The sequence below is a fragment of the Hirundo rustica genome, chromosome 17, assembly GCF_015227805.2.
Source record: "Hirundo rustica isolate bHirRus1 chromosome 17, bHirRus1.pri.v3, whole genome shotgun sequence".
NCBI classification, from domain to species: Eukaryota; Metazoa; Chordata; class Aves; order Passeriformes; family Hirundinidae; genus Hirundo; species Hirundo rustica.
Genome location: NC_053466.1, coordinates 3645024 through 3665686, shown reverse-complemented (window position 1 = coordinate 3665686; position 20663 = coordinate 3645024). Strand labels below are relative to the sequence as shown.

Here is a 20663-nt window from a genome sequence, read left to right as displayed (position 1 = left end):
ACTGGGTGCTGGCACAGCCCCAGGGCTCCCCAGACTGCTCAGCCCTCACTCAGTGTTTGTTTGAAGTGTTTGTTTGAGGGGAGTTTTCTTGCTGGAAAGAGCCATTCTGTGGGCACTCACAGCTGGGTTGGCTGCTTTAAGTGCTCCCAGGAAATTGTTCCCTCAGTCCCTTTCTCAATCTGGATGCTCCGAGGGTCACTCACTACCCACCCCACCCTGAACTCCCCAAAGGCACCAAGAGAGGGAAATTCTCTTTCCAGGAAGGAGCCTGAGCCCTCACAACTGTCCCACCTCATGTCCTGAAATGCTCCTGGGACGAGGGGAGGAGGCTGTATCTGGTTCCTGTCACCAAGTCACGGCCTGCTCGATGGTAACAAAACCATTTCCAGAAGCAGGCAGGGTCCAAGTGCCACCCTGAGGCTCTGTGCCCACACAGGTGAGGGGAAGCACTCCCTGCTCCCTGGAAAACAAAGGCAGATCCATTTCCCACCAGCAACCACCTGCAAGGGTCATCATCGCAGAGGAACTGGGTTCCCATTTCCAGTGCCACTGAAGACAGGACTCATCCCTCCCTTCCCTGACGGCCCAGTCCAACCCCACAGCCCTCAGGGGTTAAGTGGGCAGGTGCTGCTGCCACCTGATGGAAAGCTGGGCTTAAAAACTCAATTTTGGGTCATGTTGCCAAGCAGAGCCCAGGATTTCCTAGGGATTTATCCATCCTCTCCTGTCAGTCCTTTCATCCCAAAGCCTCATTCAAGTGCTTATTGCCATGGGTAAGGGAGGTGGGATGGGGCACTGGCAGAACAATGGAATCATGGAATCACTAAGGCAGGAAAAGCCCTCTAAGACCATCAAATCCAAAAATCAACCCAGCACCAGTGTTCACCACTAACCACACCCCCAAGTGCTGCATCCATACCTTCTGGACACTTCCAGGGAAAAGCAGAGCACAGAGGCAGGAGAATCCTGCTGCTGCTCCTTCCTTCTCCCCTACAGGGATTTGGGAACCGAACAAAAGCAGCCAGGAACTTTTGAGTTTAGTAAAATCATTTATATACAGGATGGGTAATATTTACAATGTAATACTGATCCAAAAGGAACTAACAGGGAACACTGAGAAGGAGGAATGAGAACATTTTAACACACAGGAGTTAAACACGGCGACAGACTCGAGTTTCCAAAAGAAAATCCAGAAGTAATGACAGAAAAACTTTTGACATGTTGCTATTTCCAATCAAAATCTTCACTAATTCAGGTTCACTAATCAGGTTCTCCTAATTTTAATATATATAGAAAAGCTTCAAATAATAAAGTCATAGGAGAAGCCAGTTATACAGAAAATTTTGAGAAGGTCAAATGATTCCAGAGATTTTTCTTCACTTAAATAAAATTCTAAAAAAAAAAAACCAAAACAAAACCCAACAACCTCCAGAGCTTTCCCACATATTTTTAGTGTTTGTACAAAGAAATTCTTCTTTGATTCCACACTTTCAGCTCGAGATATTTACAATATTCACAGTCTGCTACAAAGCATCAGTAGATTTATTACCAAGTCAAACCTCAGAGAATCAAGACAAGGTGTCTTGCACTTGCTTCAACTGAAAAACAAACTAAACACAGGAGGGAGAAAGTCAAATGCTACTTTCGAACACATAAGTGAATCCATTAAAGTTATTGAACTTTGAAATGTAAAAGAACTTTTCCAAGAGTAAAAAAAAAAAAAAAAAATCAACTTTCTCACAGAAACAAAATCATTTGACCTTGAGTCTTCCAATTGTGTTTTCATAATCTGTTCCTCCTCCCTCTGCATCAGATCAGGCCTTTCTTATTTATCACAGACAAGAAAATACAGATTAAATCCATCAAAAGCAGTTCCTTGTGGCAAATTTGTACAAATGTTCCCATCTCGGGATCAGCAGCACTTAAGGGATGAAGAAAAGGAGGAATCCTCTAACACACATCAGATCCCACCTTCCCCCTGACTGCACTTCCAACAAATTCTGGCTCCCAGAAAACTGCCTGAGGATTTTCCTTCTGGGAGGACAGAGTCACAAAGTGCTTTTGGAGGGGATTTTTTGCTCTGCTATTCTAACAAAGGTGATTTCCTTGTTTCCGTCTCTATTTGCCACACTTGAAAGGTTCGATTTCCCAGAAAAAAATACGGATCTCAAGTTCAAAATGAAACCATTTCAAGACATGACCTAGAATTAGAGCAAGGACAGAAATGCACGTAACAGGGCTTGGTGGTACAGCCGAAAAATGACAAAAACTCTCAATTTTTGCTGATTCTCTTCAGTTTTCATCAACAGGTCAGTGCACAAATATTCCAGGTAGTGTCAGAGGTACAATTCCAGCTCACACAAACACTCCCTGCTCCCATCAGACGATGGATAAGCAGGGACTGTTCCTACCCTGCAATAAATCAGGCATTGGAAAACTGTCCACAGGATTAAGGAAAGCTGACAGAGAACAGGAAACAAAGCATCTCCTTCATGTAGAAAAAACAAGTCACTGTTTAGAAAATTGTATAGAAAGAGTCAGACACTGCTCTGCCATCCAGCTAAAGCTGCAAGGAAGTTTTGGTATAGAAAAGAGACAAAGAAAGAACAAGGCTGGACTTCTGTCAGAGAGAACTGGGAGATTCATGGCTCAGGTTTGTCAATGTAAACCCAAAAATGGATGAGCTGTGAAAGACAACAACGTTCAGGAGTGGTCACTGGTGGCCCTGGGTTGGCACTTCAGTCTGCAGACCAAACTCACCCGGTGTCTGCACGGATTTGGTACCAAAATAGCTCTATAAAAAGCCTCCGCCCGATCTCGAAAGAAAGAGAAGCAGAAAAGGTAGAAAACTAGAACTATGTACAGATTCTTGCCATTGGTTTGCTTTATCAGGATTTAAAAAAGCAGCTTTTTGGAGCCAATGTTCCAGACTAGAGTAAGAACCTGCCCTGGGGAGGCAGCCAAGGAGCAGCCCTGCAGTTGTGGCTCCCCAAAGAAGGAGCTCGAAGGCATCAGAGACGGGAATTTGGGCTCCAGAGACAAATCCCAGGGGTTCCCCAGAGCACTGGGACCCTGCCTGGGAGCAGCTCTGCCAAACAAGAGAACAAGTCAAAACCCAAGCCTTGGATCTTCTAGGAAGGGAAAAATGGGAATACGGGGGTGGATCCCAAATAAACAAACAAACCCCAGGCTGGTCTCGGTCCACAGAAGATCCCATCATGGAAATTAAAAGAACTTGTGCATAAGAACTTGAACATTCTTCTGTTCTGCTGTTGGACAAGGTGAGAAAAAGAAGAGTTTTGTGCTGAACGGCTGATTCAGCCATAAAAAAGCTCTGAGGAAGATGAGAAAGAAGAAAGAGAAGAGGTTAAGCCTTAAAGATGGTCTGAGGGAGATGGGGAAGATGACAAAAAAAAGAGAGTCACTGCTCAGAACTGAAAATTTCAGCAAGCGCATGGCCTCAGGTGCCTGGGCAAGGCACCAAGCCAAACTGAAGGATGTATAATTGATTTTTCTCTACCTAAAGACCTGGAATTTAGGTGCCAAGGGGAGCTGTGAATTTGCATTTCACAGCACTTGCTTCAAGTACTCACTGAGCAGGGGCTTGAGAAACTGTGGCTCTCCTTCGCATACAGTCACTGCAGGGGCTGGATGTGGCAGGTGAAAGGCAGCTTCTGCAACTGGTTATTAAGGAAAAGAATGGTTTTTAACAATAAAATCCACCCCACTTGGGGGTCTCATGATTAACAGTACATAGGTGATCATATATACCTCAAGGAACTGAGTTTTAAAAAAATATTACAGTACCAATGATTTTTTTTTTTTTGTATCTACAACTATACAGCATTTTCAAGCAGTATGGAAATTTAATGAAATAATTATGATTTATTAATTTACATAAAAATACTTTTTACAGTTAAAGAATAAATCTTAAATGGTAAAAAAAATAAGATTAAGAAGCTCCAGCTATTGAGAGTCATGGGAGTTTGTCTGCTCTTCAATCACTTGTTTTACAATTTCTGCCAGTTTTAGTCGATCCACTTTGTCTGTGAATCCTCTGCCTGGAAGGGAAAAAACAGGGAATCAGCTGGAGCTGGGCACAAGGAGGGAAGCAATCCCAGCTGGAATTAATGCTTCACACAGACTTAGGGCAACAGGATCCAAAAGGAATTACAGACCACAGTTCTGTTGGAAAAACCGAGCAATTAATATCTCAATTAAAGCCAAGCCAATAAAACAGAGGAAGCAGGATCAAGCCCTTGTGAAGCTGTCTGATTCCTGGTCCTGCTCCTGGGGGCCGACACCTCTGCCAGCCTCTCCTGTCCAGGAGCCACCTGAGCATTTCCAAGGTGACTGTCCCGCTTTAATTCAGCTTCCCAGCCAAGCAGAGCTGCTGACAGGGAGGAGCAGCCTCCAGCAGAAAGAGGCAATAAACAGCTGGATGGAAAGCAGCTCAACACAGCTGAAGAGGCTCCTAAAAGGATCAGAGAATCCTGGAAGGGTTGGAAAGGACCTTAAAGGTCATCTGGTCCCACTCCCTGGGCAGGGACACCTTCAACTGTCCCAGGTTGCTCCAAGCCCTGTCCAACCCCTTGTTGGACACTTCCAGGGATCCAGGGCAGCCACAGCTTCTGTGGGCAACCTGTGCAGGGCCTCCCCACCCTCACAGGGAGGGGGTTTTGTACATATCCCATCTATCCCTGCCCTCTGGCAGTTTAAAATTCCCCCTTTTCTATCATGATCCATTTGTGCTGTTACATTCCTGGTGCCTCTGAAAACTCAACCCTGACCCTCAAACAGAAATTTCAAAGCAACATTTTCACCCCCATTTGGGGAACACCAGTTCTGGCAGAAGGGATAAAACAGTGTCCAAACCTAACTCAGCCCAAATCCAATGAATTTGGGGTTATTTCCATAGAGCAGGAATTCTCACCATTCCAGCTGAAGCTCTGCAGGGTGTCTCGCAGCAATTTGCACTCCCTGTTGTATTTCCAGGCCTCCTGCATCACTTCATTCAGCTTCTCATCTTCATTCTCTCCTGTTTGGGACAACAAAGGGACACAGGAGGTTTGGCCTCATGCCTCACTCAGGGCTCAGCAAACTGGGCAGTTATTTCTGCTGACCCCACACAAACCAGGAAACGGCCTTTAAACCAAATATTCCTGTTTGAAAGTCCTTCTAACAGCTCTGCACGTCGCTAAAATTCCACACGAACCCAAATCCCAGCTCAGAGGCTGCCCAGGGGTTTTGTTCTTCCTTCCTCACCACTGACACGGGCAGACCCAAAGTCGGGGTCTTGCACATTTAGGAATAAAACGTTCTTAAAAGTGGCAACCTTTACCAGCCTGTGGTAGAATGCACTGAGCAATCACATCTCTCAGCTTCTCCAGAGCCACGTTGGAATCGTTGCTTCCATTCTCAGGGTCATGGATGTAAACACCATCCTTTGGCTTGGTGCTGCACAAGAACAAGGAGGAAATAATCAGAAATTTGGGCGCAGCTCAAGCTCGTTACTGGTTGTGTAACTGCTCCAGTGTAACACAGCTCCTTCCCTCTCTGGGAAACTGGAGACAGGTTCAGAATTAATTATAATTCTTGGCCTGTATAATGAGATCATTTTAAGTATGGAGAAAAAGAAACAGGCTTTTAAATTACTTCAGATAAGGGTAATCCTAAAATGTGTGAGTCTATTTTTCAGATTAACTCGAACAAAGAGAGAGACAGAGAAAGAGACAACCTGACTTCTTCAGTAAATAAATGTCAGGATAAGAAAAAAGATCTTGGAATTCTGTCTCCCAGTCTGCCTTATCTTACACATGACCCATCATCCCATAAGGAATCTGCTCAATGCAGGAACTCCTTCCTGCGCTCACTGGCAGAAAAACCACACTGTGCCACTGTTACTCGTCTGAGCAACACCAGAAGTGTGTTAAACCATCAAAACTGAGCCTGTGCCATCCCCAAAGCCATTTTCCAGCCACCCCAGCTGGCTCCAGTTTGTCCTTTCAAACCCAGCTCTGGAGTTACCCCAGGAGTTTCCGCTTGCGCAGGATCGGGTTGTTCACGGAGTGAAGGGGCTTCAGGCTCACTTTGAGGTCCTGGATTCTCATGTTTGCAAGTTGTTCTGCGTGAGCCTGTTGGATCCCTGCCACCATGGCCTGGAAAGACAAAAGGGGCACTTAGTGCAACAACACATGGACAGTGTTTGCCACGGGCGAAAAAAAAAGAGGCACCAAAATCCGATTTATTCTGGAGATGTGTAAGAAAAAACAGGGTTGCATGAAGGAAGGCATGGTTAGAACTAAAATCAGTGACCAAATATCCCAGGGAAAAAGAGAACAAAGGATCGTCTCCTTCTCCTGTCCACAAGATTGACTGAAATCCTCTCTTGGAGCAGAAGTTAAAGGAAAAAAGGACTGTTTGTTTCATTAGTGAGGGCATTGCTGTAGCGGGGATAAAACACCACAAAAAGAGGAAAGATCTGTGGAAGATCCCTCAGGCTCTGCTTTCTACCACCAGCACGTGGCTGCTCCTTAGCACCAATCTGGGAGCATCTCCTTCAAGCCCAAATTTCTCATTTTATTTCCATTTTCATTCCTGTTTCCATTTTCTCCCTAGGATCTCAGGCTCTCCTAAAGCAGAAGAGAAGCTCCTTATCTGCATAACCCCACATGAAAAAAGCCCTTCACCCATCCCAGAGCTCTCCTGCTCCTCTGCAACATTCCTGACCAAGTAACTGCTGTTCAGACCTTGTCCATCATCAGCTGGGCAGAGGGCAGGATGTTGTCCAGGGCCTCCGTGGAATTGAGCCAGGGATGGTCCAACACCCCCTCAATGGTCAGGCGTTCCTCAGGTTTGACCTTCAGCAGCCTGGGGAGGAAAGAATAAATCCCTTAGAAGGGGATTGTTGATTTACAGAGCATTTAAATGCATTTTAAAGGTCAAAAAAGAAGCTTCTCCAAGAGCTCAAACTGCCCCAAAATGAGCCCAAAAATCTCTCCCAGCTCCCCGACTTTGCTGTGGTCTAATTCTGTCACAGCTCACCCAGGGCAATCCAGCACTCAGGGCAAAGGAAGGTGCTAAAGGCATTCCTGGGATAGCCCTGTGCTGCTGAATCCCACAGCTGCTGCTCCCGGGTGGGAAATCACCCTCCAGAAGAACTGCAAATCATCCAGACTGGAAATGCACTCCCAGAACGGTTACATTCATTCCAAGGATCCTGGGCATGGAAACTTTGCAGGATTCACTGCTCCCACCCTGCCACTCCTCAGCTTTTCTCCCCCACTACAAAGTCCTCAAGTAATGAACACTTTGGTTCCAGCTCCTTGAAATAAAAAGCAACTTTATTCCAAGATTGCTGAAAACTCCATGAAATCAATTTTTTTTCCAGCATGAAACCCTGGAAAGAGGATTTGCAGATAAAACTGTGCTCTCGTGATGAGCACAATTAAATAAAAAAAGCAAAACTTCCCACAGAGCACTGACAAGTCATCCCAAAGTCTGAATGAGAACGGGAATGACTCCATGAGCTTGTCACACTCCCTTAGACAACTCCAGATCAGCTCCTTGGCTGCAGAGCACAATTGTTTAACGTACCAAGAAAGTGGAAATGACTTGTACAACATGTCAGCAGCACCACGGGGGAGCTCAGGAATCCCACTTGCTGCCAACCAGGTTAAGTTCACTTTTGCTACCACACACGTGCATTCCTTTTCCATGCCTTTTCCAAATCCTGACCCATCATCAAACCCTCGTAAAGCCTGAGGTCAGAAATCAGCCTGCATCCATGTGACATCCTGCGAGAGCTGAGTTTCATGGGAATTTTAAAAGACAATGAAACCTTTTGCCTGCCGAGTTTCTGTGTGAGAATCAAGAGCTGACCTTGGTACAAAGGAAAGTTAATTTGGTGAAAGGCTGGGACCTAAAAAAGTCCCAGCACCCTCTCCAAACAATGTGAATCCTTGGAGAATTTACAGTACATCTGAGGATTCAGCAACACTTTTAAATTACTTCCCCAGCTGATCTTTTTCCCTATTTATGTTGCTTTTATTCTCCCAGTTCCTCTGGTGATGCAAAGGCAGTAAGTCCCTGTCACTTTTTCAAAAATAAGTGAGGTCAAGCCCTAATCAGTGCCACGTTCTTGCTCCCAAACAGACCAAGTCTTTGAAACACTCCCAGCTGAGGGATGTGCCCTGCATGGAAAACAGACTCCATTAGCATTTGGAATAAAACATCCATGCAAAACCTTATCTGAGTCTGGCACCTCATGACAGATCTTAATCTCCCTCCCCATCCTCCTGCCTGACTTTTTTAGTGCACAGGGCTTTAGGGGACAGATTTACCACATCCCATTAAAGACACGGGATTTTCACAGGAATTTAAACGTTACCCCAGGAAATCTGTGCCAGCTGTGCTACACTGAAACCCTTCAGTGCTCCCACTCCCCTTAAAGCCTAAATACACAATTCATCCCAACAAAAGAGACATCGAAATTAAACACTTGGGCAGGGAAAGAAAAACATTTCCCCGACTTGGTTTATGCTGAATGTAACAGAGAATTTGTCAGCTGGACGAGCTGCCGACAATCCCCTCGCTGCTGGAAAAACAACCTTTGGGAAAAGGCACTTCCAGGTGCTTTTCCAACTCCTTAACACGGAAACATTCCAATTCCTTAACACAAGCACAGAGTTTCCTCCACGGACTCACTTTCTCACAATGTCTTTTGCCATTTCCGAGATCTGGCTCCACTCCTCCTCTGGGAATTCGAAGCTTCCCGTCATGATCTTTTTCCTCATGTCCTTGGGAATTGTCCGGCTGTGGTGCTTGGAGTAAAAAGGGGGGTACCCACACAGCATCACGTAGATAATGACCCCCAGCGACCACAGGTCACAGCTCTGCAAGCAAGCAAAGGGTCACTCAGGGGAGCAGCTTGCAGCAAACAGTGGGGGAGTGATGATAAAAGTTCTGTGTGATTCCCTGAGGGAACAGAACCAGCTCAGCTCCTCCTCCAGATCCACCTTTGTGGATAAATCTGGCTGCTGTGAACAAAGCAGCTCCAAAGCTGAACAGCTTCCAGGTGGTTGGGAATTGTCTGGGAACATCAGAGGTGTGAGAGGTTTATTGCATCTCTCGGGATACCTGAGTCCTACTCCCCCAATCCCATAAAAGAAGCCAGTTGTTTACAATGGGAGGCTGAAAACAGAACGACCATCCCACAAAGGAGGCAGCAGGGACATTAACCCAGAGCTGTCTGTGGTGACAGCCAGGGAGAGGAAGGAGCCAGGAGCAGGGCTGGAATGCCACAGAAGGACAGAGCACCTGGAAGCCTCTCAGTGTCTGTTCTGGGGACAAGGCAGCTTGTGCTGCTTGTGCCAGGTGCTGCTTTTGCAGAATCACCCCTGGGGACAAGGCCCTTCCCTCAGCAGCCTTTTCACCCAGTCCCACCAGGGCTGCACAGACCAATTCCTCACACAAAACATGGAAAGAATATCACTCCCACCCTGGAAATGCCAAATCAAGGGACAGGAGAGGCAAGAAACTCCATACTGAAAACACTACTAGCACATTCTAAAGAGTTCAGAAACACAAGTGTCTGCTGCAATCACCAACCTGGTTCTCCAGGATGGAGAGAGGCAGTCAGAGCCCTGAAGAAGGCAGATTTGTGATGCAGACTAATTAACATTTGCTTTAACTCTCTCTCTGTGAGGCTGCTAAATGCCACCACTGCATATCAAACACCTGCTCAGGCACGTGGTGGAATAAACAACCACCCCCAAAGCTGGAATCAGGGCAGATCCTTACACTGGGATCACAAACCAGATAACTTGAATTAAAATTGACACAACCCAGAACACTCTGTGGTTCAAGCACTGCTCAGCCAGCAGGAGACAGTGATGATAGTAAGGAGGAAAATGATTTGGAACGCCCAAAAAAGATTATGACCTTCCAGGACATTTCCTGCCACGTTTTTGCCAAGATTCCTGCAGCGACACAATAAATTCTTGGTTGTTTTCCAGAAGATCCAGGTACAGAGCAGTTTCTGGCACAGCTCCCTGAACAAGGAATGCTCCACACATCCAGAAACTCTGGGAGCAGGAAAAGAGATTCCCTTTGAACAGAGGTGAAAGAACTTCCCTCATGGCCTCACTCCAGCAGTCGTTCTACTCTCTCCAAAACCTCGTTCATACTTAGTGCTCCTTAAGAGCTTTTGTGTATTTTTCCTTTATTAGAGGATCTTTAATTAAGTTTGCACTAAGTGTGCATTTTACTGTTTGCTCTATCAGAAGCACAAGAGATGGGGGAAGACTTTTAAAGATGTTTCCCAGCTCACCTTGTTGTAAGTGTAAGGAGTTGGAGAGGTGGGGATAATACCAGACTTTTCTTTCTGATGTCTTCTTTGTGCCTCCAATACCTGGTGAGAGGGGAAATTTAAAAAAACAAAGAAAAATTCATCTCATGAACAGGCAACAAACCAGCAAAGCCTATGCCAAGGACAACTGATGGTTTTCCATTCAGGAAATTTATTCCAGCTACTGAAGACTACCAAACTCCCGATTTTCTCCCTAAGACTGGAGCTTTCGACATGGGGAAAATACTAAAATATAGAATATTTCAGGGCACTGAACTCTCCAGTTCTGCCTGAATTAAAGCAGTCGCTCAGAACCTCCAACCTCTCCACGCTTGGAACCAGAACCTAAAGTGTGTTTGGAAGGTAACCCAAGCTCCAGAGCTGTCCCTTTCTGCCCCTCCCAGAACAAATCCCATCAGATGTGTCCCTTGCCGATCCAGTCTGTGGCTTTGGGCTGCAGGGAGCTCCAGCTGAGAAGGAATTTTCAGGGCATGCTCTGGTCTCTGAACTGCCCTTCCCAGTGATTAAAGGCTGCCCAGCACTGCAATTAAATCTCCATCTGCAGCTGCTGTTCATTTTCTCCAGGACTCCAACACAAAGGACAGAGAGAGGAGGGAAAGCAGCCCTACAAAGAGCAGCCTGTGTGTAATTAGAGATTGTGTTTAATGACAGGCCAAGGTGCCCAGGTACCAACCCTCTGCCCTTTGTGAGCAACCACCTTTTCAGAACCTTTTTGTTCCAGCAAAGTCCTTTTTAATGGAATGCTGAATGAGCCTGAGCTGGAAGGAGAATGGCAAAGCAGGGATTTCTCCAAAGCAGCTGCTTTAATACAGCTAAAGGCCAATGGTCAGCACCAGTGCTGAGCAGAGCCTGGGAAATTTGCTTTATCAACAGATCCCTGTGGCACTCCAGCTCCAGAGTGGAGTGATCCCTGCAAGATTCCTGCACTCAGAGCCCTTCCCAGGACAGCAAATGGGGTTAAAACGATGTGGAGATGGAGGCTCAGGCAATGAATGATCCCCCTTTAACCCAGAGCAGGAACCAGTTGTTACCTGAGGTGCTACATAATAGGGAGTGAACTGAGGTGTCATCAAGTCACCTTGGTCTACTTTGGCAAACCCAAAGTCACACAATTTAACAGGTGCATCCTAAAACAAGAAGAGGTTTATTAGACAAATCTCATTAAATCAGCTTTTCTAACACAGAATTCTCCCCGTGTCCTCATCCCACCTTTTCCAAATGTCTACATCATTGTATTTATACCCCCACACTGCACCAGGCAGCTGAAAGGTCACAGAGTGACCTTTCCAAACAGAGGTTTTGCTTTTCTGGGTGCTCTGGGCCAGGAACAGCCCCTTCAGGGATGGGAAAGCACTGAGCCCTTTGCAGGGGGGTCACTACATATCCAGGCTGGTTGTGAGCAGGAGACACAAAGAACTGGATTTATCAAAGCAGAGGCTCAGAACATCCTGCTGAGGGGGCAGAGCTGGGTTCTGTGTTCAGCTGGAGAACCTGACTCCTTTAGCAGCAGCAGCAGGGACTTGCTGTCCTCCAAGGAGATCAGGGGATGGAAAAGCACCAAGTGCATCCAGGTGATTCAATTTTGTCCCAAACATTCATGTCATTTTACCACTACACTGAGAATCACCCTTGAGCAGAATTCAGCAGCAAAAGAATTCCGAACGTTCATCTTACCAGAGAGTTATCCTTGAAGAGGAGATTCTCAGGCTTGAGGTCTCTGTGTGCAATGTTTAGTGAGTGGCAATGCTGCAAAGCCAAAGCTATCTGGAAAAGGGCACAACAAATCAGCTACAATCACCCACCTCCTCCTGCAGCCTGGCCATTTATTTCAGCTCTACAAAGGACATTTCCAACCCCAAACATTTTCAATCTGCTTGGGTGGAGTTCTGAGTTAGGGCAAGCCTGACCCTGCTGGGCAGTGGTGAAGTGACAGCTGGGACATGAATCCCACAGAAAACAAAAGCCAGGCTGGCCTGGGCTTCCCAACCACCTCAGTTTGAGAACTCGAGGCATTGAGAGCCCCCAAAATGGAGCAGGTGGTGCCAGTGCCCCTTCCCTGCTGTGCCAGGGCTCCAGGGCCCAGCAATTCCACCCTGCTGAACACTCAGCAGTGAGTTCTTGCTTCAGGATTCCAGGGAATAATTCACTGTGCTTGCTCCTGCTTGGAGATCCATCACTGAGGGAGTTTTATTCTTTCATTTTGGATGGCACTGCCCGCACTTTAATCATTCTGTGGATAACCCACAGAAACGCATTCCTGGATTCTTTCAAGGATGCTTTAGGAACCTGCAATCCAGGCAGGAAAGCTCCAGGGACTGCACACTTCCAAGTGCAATTCATTTACAGAAATGCCAAGTATAAATATTTAAACAGCATTCCTGAGACAGAAGTGAGGCACAGCCTCACAACGCTTATTTGGAAGTATCCCTGCTGGATTCTGTAGGATCCTACCCAAGTTTAGAGTCCTTAAAAAACTCCAAATTACTGTCACAAGAGAATTCACTGCTAATTTAGCTCAGCAATAAATACAAACACATTCCCAGAGAAAATGAGGCAGTGCTGTGACAAGTTTTAACCAATCCTGGGTACAAGACAATGATGAAGAACCACCGGAGAAAAGAATTTTAGAGAGACTTTCACATTTCAAACTTCATTTCTATAAACATTAAAGCAAAGAATTACTTGAGACGTGAATAACCCAAGTGTACACACAGAACTCAAAAGTCTTGACTTCTGGTAAATTCTTACAAGATTTCCCCACCACATCAGAATGAAACAGCCCGAAGGATGTCAAACAAACTGTCAAGAATAATTCTGTACTTCCACCTCATTTCCTTGTTGGATGAGATCAAAAAGTACCAGCACAATTAGCATTTCATTAGAAACAAGTCAAAGCACAAAAGCAACACGAAATTTTTTGCCCCAGGTTCAAACATTCTCTCTCCAGCTGAGGGGAACTGGAGATCCCAGCACCGAATTCCACAGAGATCCTTCTGAGAGTCCCACCAGCAACAAAACACCTGATGGACACCAAAACCCCCTGCAGAAACCACGGTGGAGGTTATAAAACACAGGAGTGAGCTGGGAGATAAATGGTGAAGGAACAACGACATTGCAACAAACTGACACAAAATCAGAACAGACAGACACATTCCTTGGTATCTTCCAGGAACTCCATAAGCCCAAGCCCAGAGCCCATCCTGAAAACCCCTGGCCCAGAGGAGAGAAATGCCAAGGGTGTCACGGAGATTCCGGAGCTGGGGAATCCTGCTGGAGGCAACACGTTTAGCACAAGAGGAATGACAAAGTTCCTTTGGAGGTGATCTCTAGACCAGGTGTGGAAAAGCAATGTTAAGCACAGCAGACCCAGAGAACAAGCCCACGCCTTCAATCCTTTATTCCTAGTAAAGCTTTGGCATTGTCACTTATAACAAAGCAGGCAATGATCATCGGATCAGAACTGAGGATTCTTTTATTTAATCCTTTTTTCCCACCCTTCCAGCCCCAGGAATTGTCCCTACTTTAGCCAGAGCGTGATGGATTTGCTGGGACAGGGGGTGACTTGCCTGCTTTGTTACTTGGCTCGCTTGCTTCTCAGTAAAGTGCCGGTGCTGGCTGATTCTGTGGAAGAGCTCTCCCCCTTCCATCATCTCCATTACAATTAGGAGCCGAGCCCTGTTCAAAAGCATTTCATGTTGTTACGTTCAAAAATCATCAAAAAGAACAGAATTGCTAAGCTACGAATGCATATTTCACACAAACACTGCTTTCTCTAGGCTGCTTTGGGGGCTATTTCGGTGCTGTCGTTTTGCCTTCGAGTCTAAAATCCACAGGATTTTCCGGCTCCCGGTGATTGGCAGCCAGGAATCTCCAGTTTGCTCCTCCTGATGGGCTCCCACATCCAGCTGGAACCAACTCCACATGGATACATCCAGGATGGAGCTGGAAGCCATGAGGACACTCCAAGGGGTAACTCTGCCCTCAAGGATTACACAGCACGTGGATGCTTTTGAGTCCGGAGACCCCACTGTATTTTAATTTACGGCTTTATTGCCATAATTATGAAGGATTCAAAAAGAGGAAGGTGGAGATCAGGGCTGCCAGATCCTCAAGGAATTAACTCCCTTTTCCCATCACACTGCAAAATCAGCTCCACCAGAACCTAAGACAGGTCTTAGCTCTTTCATTCTCCCAGCTCTGATGATTTTCTCCACTAAGATCCTATCAGAAGACAGTATTTTTATCCTAATATAATAATGCACAAAAAAAAAAAAAAAAAAAAAAATCACTCTGCTCCATGTTTTCCTGTGTTCATTTTAGGCAGGACAAGGCATTGAGAGTTTTCAGGGCTGAATTTCATATTTTTAGAAACAACTTTCACACAATGCAGACTGAATCAATGGAAAACCTAAAAAAATGGAGATGCATTCAAAACAGGGAGTGAAGGAGGCAAAATAATTAAACACACAAAAGTCAGGGGTAAAAAAACAAGAGCTGCTTGGTCTGCAGGATAATTATCATACCTAGGACCCCCTTTAAATAATAATTTTGTGATTAAAACCAAACCAAAACAAAACAAAAAAGCAAACTCCACTATACCTTGGGCTAAACATGGAAAGCAAGCGGTGGGAATGAATCACCCTATGTAATCTTACCTGGGGCTGGATTCATGTGGGAACTGCACACTGTTAGCATAAACTTCAATTATTTGAACAATATTGGGATGTGTTGCACACATCATGTGCAGACGTACCTTGAAGAGAAGGGAAGAGCTGTTACTGCCCACTTTGGGATAAAAACACCCCAGACTGGCCCCCCCAGATTATGGAATCACACACAGAGCTCCTGGAAAAGCTCCATCTTGGAGTTCTTGACGTAAATTTAAAGACAGAACCAACTTCGAAGTAGCAATGTAGGTGCAACTGGAAGCAAAAATGAATGAATAAACCCTAAAATTCCAAAATCTGGCTTTTTTCATGGCTCAGCGCTCCAGCACTCACAACACCTGGAACATCAACTCCAGTCCCAACATTCAGGAATTTTCCTCACTTTAAAGCTCCCTGGGCTGCTCAATCAAACCAAGTCTTGATGCTTTTTTGTACACAGATGATTTTTAGGGGAATTTTAAAGGAGAATTTGCCCAGTAATAAGAAATGGAAGTTGCCTAAACCTCGAGGACAATTAACCCTTCTTTAAATTCCCGACAGCTTGGAGGAGCACCCATCAATCCACAGGCTGACAGTTTGGCACCTCAGGAACTCCCAAGCAGTGTCAGGAGCTGCTTTAGCTCCTGGCACATGGAAAAATCCATTTCCAGAACAACTTGAGGCATTCTTGGAGCAGTGACATCCAAGAGCGAGACGCATGGAAACAAAATTCCCTCTCAAACTGGTTCTGTTCCATTACAGGGAGAAGAACAGCTTTAAAAATACAGCTCAGTTAATTATAAATAAATCTCTGGAAGCACAACCAGGAAATGGGTGTTCGGTGGTGGGGGTTTTAATCTTTAAAACATCCCAACAACGGAAGGTTTTTTGGAGAGAAAAGCAGGAACTGTACCTCATTTCGAGCTTTTGGACGATCGAGGAGGATTTTCAGTGCAAAGCGTTCTTGGGAGGATTTTTTCATGCAGACTCTGGTGTTACAGCAACAAAATCAGTCAGTCAGCAAGGAGGTTAAAAAGAGACACCTGAAGCAATTGATTTGTAGCTCTGAGTTTGCTCTCCACGCGGGAATTCCCAGGAATGCCCCCAGTCTGGGATACACAGGGAACATCCCAGATCTCACCCTAAATTCAGCCTCAGGAGAGATTTTGGATGGAAATAACCCAAAGCACACCTGAACACCCCCAGTGATGTTGGAATAAATAAAGTGTTTGGAATAGATGAAGTGATTAGGGAAGGAAATCCTCATTTTGGCTGATTTTTTTTTCCTCTTTTCCCCCACATTTAACAATTGATGAAAGGTCCCATGTTCGAACATAAGAATAAAGCACGAAATGGGTGTTTTAATGAAGGGTGAGGAGAACCCAGACAGGAAGATAAATGATGGGAAGGACACAGGGAACACCCAGGAACAGCAGCACAGTGGTTTTCCAGCACAAATTCCCATTCCTTGAAGGGAGCTGGCCTTGTTGGAAAAGTGTTTTGCTTCCCAGAAATCATCCAGGGGATAGAGATCCGTGAGGAGCAGGGCTGGGATGCAAAGGCAGTGGCAGTGTCTGCTTTGGGCTCACGGGAAGAGCTGGAAAAACAACTGGGAAAGCAGGAAAGGAGCAGAGCTGGGGCAGCAGGAGCCAAGGACAGGAGGTCAGGAGGAATTTCTGCTCTCGTTATTCCACAACCAACTCCTGCTCCTGCCCGGCTGAGGCAACATGCCAGGACAGGGAAGGGAGGAGAAGTTTTCCTTCCCAAATTCCCCAAAAAAGACAAAACCCTTCCTGCACGACCCAGGTGGGGCAGAGGCATTTGTTGTTTGTCATTTATCCCATCAGACATTTAGTAAAATACTCACTGACTCCTCCAGAGTGTTCCCTTACCTAACAGGCCCACTGATCCCAGCTCCCAGCTTCTGAGTCCAGTTAATGTTGTATTCCTCTAAAATGGAGGTTTCCTGTTCAGGAAGGAGCAGGAGGAGGGAAAAACCACAGTCAATAAATACATAATAAATAAAATTACTACAGCCTTTCCAAAGAAACCCCAGCTCCGCAGATCGGAGTGTGAAAGTGCCTGCTGGGGAGTTTGCTTCCCTGAGGAAAATTAAATATAAATATAAATAAATAGCAATGCTCATGTCACGATTAACCTGATTAAAACTGTTTCTGTGCAGCTGGAATTTCAAAACAGGGTTATTGACAGCAGTAAATGCGATTTTGTGCTTTTAATACCCAAAGTGTAACAAGGGCATCTCTCCCTGACTCAGTTCCAGCTTCCTACCTACAAACAATCAATCCCAATGAAACAAGGACCCCATTTCAGCATTAAAATGCATTTTTGGTCACAGAAAACAGAAAATTGCAGGTTTCAAACCTTTGGAACCATCGCCCTGTAAATTAAACCCTGCTAGATTAATTTTTTTTTTCTGATAATGAACCAGGCTCCTTTTGTCCAAATCCAGAGACAGAGCTGGGTTTTGTTAGGCCACAGCTTGGGTGCTCTCGGGCTTAACCACATCCCAAGGCAGGCTGTAAACCCAGTGCTCAGAGCTTTGATTGATTCCCTGAGCTGGGCCTTTGTTCCTTTATTAAATTCCTGCCTCTGCTCAGGATAAATCACAGCCAAAGGAGCTGCTGCAACAGCAGCACTGGGGAAGGAAAGGAAAAATAATTCCCAAATACACTGGAAATTCATGGAAGAAGCCAGCCCTGAAGGTTTTACAAAGGGTTTGAAAGGAAGGGGCAGAAATCTCAGTGGATCCCAGAAATCCGTGGTTTTCAGGAGGAGCTCAAAGAAACTGCTTATCAATTCAACTCAGATAAATTTCACTTGTGAGGAGTCTGTTAGGGAGAAACTGATTTAATTTTCCTGATATTCAGCTGCAGAGAACTGAAAGCAGCAGGGGTGGGATGGAAACAATTTTAGGAGAGCATTAATGAGCATTTAATTTCTATTTCCTATCCTGTGTATTTGCCATTATTTTATGGAAAAGGCAGCAATTTTACATCCTGCACTTTTTAAATTTGAATCCCAAACTTCATCCCAAAGCAGCTTTACAACTCAGAACTCAAAATGAATAATGGAGTGGTCAAGAAACACAAATGACACCAAATCCAGGATTTGGGAGCTCTGACGCCCAGCAACACTTCCACCTCCCAGCTCAGGAATTCCCAACATTGTCAGGGAAAGGTTGGACTCCACCAACTTGGGGGTCATTTCCAACCTTAAGGATTCCACGAATCTGATCCTAAACAGCTGGAAATGCTTCAAAAGCACCAGTGTGTTTGAAAATATCCAAGTGTTTCAGCTGGGAAGCACAAAGGACTCCGTGGCTATGGAATTCCTGGGCACATCTGGGAATCACCTGCCCTGCAGCAGCCCCTGCGCAGCTCCAAACTTCCAGGAACCTGAAACTTCTGATGGCTCCTGACATCGATTTTCAGTGGGAAAAGGGGATAATGATATGAAATATCCGGAGTTACAGCGAGGTTTCACACCCACGTGGAGCTGGGATCTCCCCAGCAGCAAAATTCCCTCCCACCAAGCCTCAGCCAACAGCTTGGGCACTGTCCCAGCAGTCTGGGATGCTCAGAGCCTGGAAAAGGAGCATTCCCAGAGCTCTCCCAGCCTGGATTCCACCAAGCTGCTCTCACACATCGGGACTGCTCAGCCCCTTCTGATCTGAGAGGGCTTTTCCAACCTCACCGATTCCATGATTCCACTGGACACTGATGGGAAAAAGGTTTGAAATAAGGAGTTTTGGGAGTCATAGGGTAACTTGAAGGAGTGCAAGCTGCTGCTTGGACAAACTCCATGGATCCAACCAGAGAAATGTCACATCCTGGGGAATTTCCTTCCTGCTCCTTCAACCTCTCCTCGATTCCCAAACATGGATCCCTGTCCTGAATCCCAGACCTTGAACCCCAAAAAAACCAAACCTGACCTAAACCAAGCATCTGAGAAGCAAAAAAAAAAAAAAATCAGCATAAAGCATAAAAGTACTAAAGTATGAGTTGGATTCAGGCTGTGCCCACAATTCCAGGGATTTGCCCAGGGAGTTTTGGTTGAACTCCAGACGGGGAAGAGCAGGAGCACAGAATTGTCCCAACACTTCCACAACTGCTGCAGCTTTTCAGCCTTAAACCCCAAGAGTTCTGATGTGGACCTTTCCCTTCTCATGCAATACCACAGAAATACTTAAATCCCTTTTATCCCAAGCCTTCAGGGGGGCTCCCTCCCTGGAGCGTGCCAAGAAAACCACAGGGAACAGTTCTGACACTTGATCTCAGGGGTTAATTACAACCTCATTAGATTTCCTTCTGTTCTGGGCTTTTTTAATGCAAACCCCACAAATTTTTCAATATGGAAGTGCCCAAGGCCAGGTTGGAAAAGGCTTGGAACAACCTGGGAGAGTGAAAGGTGCCTGTGCCCATGGAAGGGTTGGAATGGGATGAGATTTTAAGGTCCTTCTAAGCCAATTTTTCCCAGTTTTAATCAATTGCACACGGTAAAGAATCTCCAGAGATGCTTGAAAACATTGGTTTACATCCCTTTATCCCAACAGGGAATTCTCCAGCTCCCACAGGGAACCCACCCAGCCAGGGCACAGAGGGATCCTGATCCCTGGATGTGTTCAGCTCCAAACACACAAATCACACACTCCAGAGTTGCTTTTTCACGGCAGCACCGGAAGAAGCAGGAAAAGGAAACAGTGTCAGGGAACGGGAAAGGAGTTAGGACAGAAATGGGGTTCTGACTGCTGGGAAATTCTCTTTAAGAACGGGCTGTTCTTTGGTGTTTGGTTTTGTAGCTTTCAAGTCTGATGAACAAGAATATTTAACCCGTGAAGCAGAGCAGCCAACAAGCTTTGGGTGATGTCCAGGTGTTGGAAAACCAAATTACTTGGTGGTGGAATTGCCTTGATAAAGTTTAGGGCTTGATGTGTTTCAGTGACATTAGAGCCAGGAAAGGTGAACAAAGCTTGGGAAGAATTTGGACAAAAGGCGTGTGGAACTTACAGGCCACAAGGACATTGGGCAGAACCCCCAAGATAAGGAAGGGACTAAAAAACCCAACTTTGCATCTGTGCTGAACCTAGCTCCATTGTGTAAAAGGGAATTCCAGCAGGGACAGATCGTGACCAGCTCAGAGCCAGGAAACGCCCCCGAGCCAAAGGAAGAGAAGGACCGAGCATGGCACTAATTAACACAGGAAATGAGATAATCATTACCCAATAGAACACTAATTAATAAGAGAACTATACAACTTGTAGCCAATGAGCGCTAATTCCTTTGTTTGCTAAAACGTACAAATAGCAAAAAGTTTGGATAGTTGTGGTGTTCGGTTTGTGGGATCCTCCGCCTCGCCCCGGGAGCAAACAAACTCCGCTTTCCACACCGGCCTCCGGTCGTGGCAAAAAAAAAAAAAAACCAAAATCGGCCACACGGGCACCGTGACCCGGCGACCCCAGCCCGGCGTCCCCCTGCCCGCCCCGGCGGCTCCCGCCAACCTTGATCGTCTTGTCCATGTCGTGATCCTGCGACATCGTCCCGCGGGGCCGCGGGAGCCGCCGGGCACGGCGGGGCCCGGGGGCGCTGGGCCGCGTCAAGCAACGCGCAGCCCCGGAGGAGCCTTTGTGC

The 20663-nt window shown here is 46.0% G+C and overlaps 2 protein-coding genes across 3 annotated transcripts in view; one reads left to right on the top strand and one right to left on the bottom strand.

Moving 5' to 3' along the window:
• Positions 1-7217, top strand: part of TMEM116 (transmembrane protein 116) — a 19555-nt gene extending 12338 nt beyond the window's left edge. Inside the window, exon 12 of the transcript XR_005703358.2 lies at positions 6619-7217. The gene's annotated coding sequence lies outside the window, so the exon portion shown is untranslated. The remainder of the gene's footprint in view (positions 1-6618) is intronic.
• Positions 1030-20663, bottom strand: MAPKAPK5 (MAPK activated protein kinase 5). 2 transcript variants are annotated; one of them, XM_040080444.2, is made up of 14 exons: positions 20534-20663; positions 16908-16981; positions 15929-16004; positions 15025-15122; positions 13936-14044; positions 12044-12133; positions 11401-11496; positions 10331-10411; positions 8707-8894; positions 6750-6870; positions 6028-6158; positions 5336-5457; positions 4934-5038; positions 1030-4061 (listed from the first exon to the last, which is right to left on the bottom strand). In XM_040080444.2, the coding sequence occupies exons 1-14, from the start codon at positions 20567-20569 to the stop codon at positions 3967-3969; spliced, it is 1422 nt and encodes a 473-aa protein (XP_039936378.1). In that variant the 5' UTR covers positions 20570-20663; the 3' UTR covers positions 1030-3966. The 2 variants fall into 2 exon arrangements, with proteins under 2 accessions (XP_039936378.1, XP_039936379.1); XM_040080445.2 differs by having other exon boundaries at positions 5342-5457.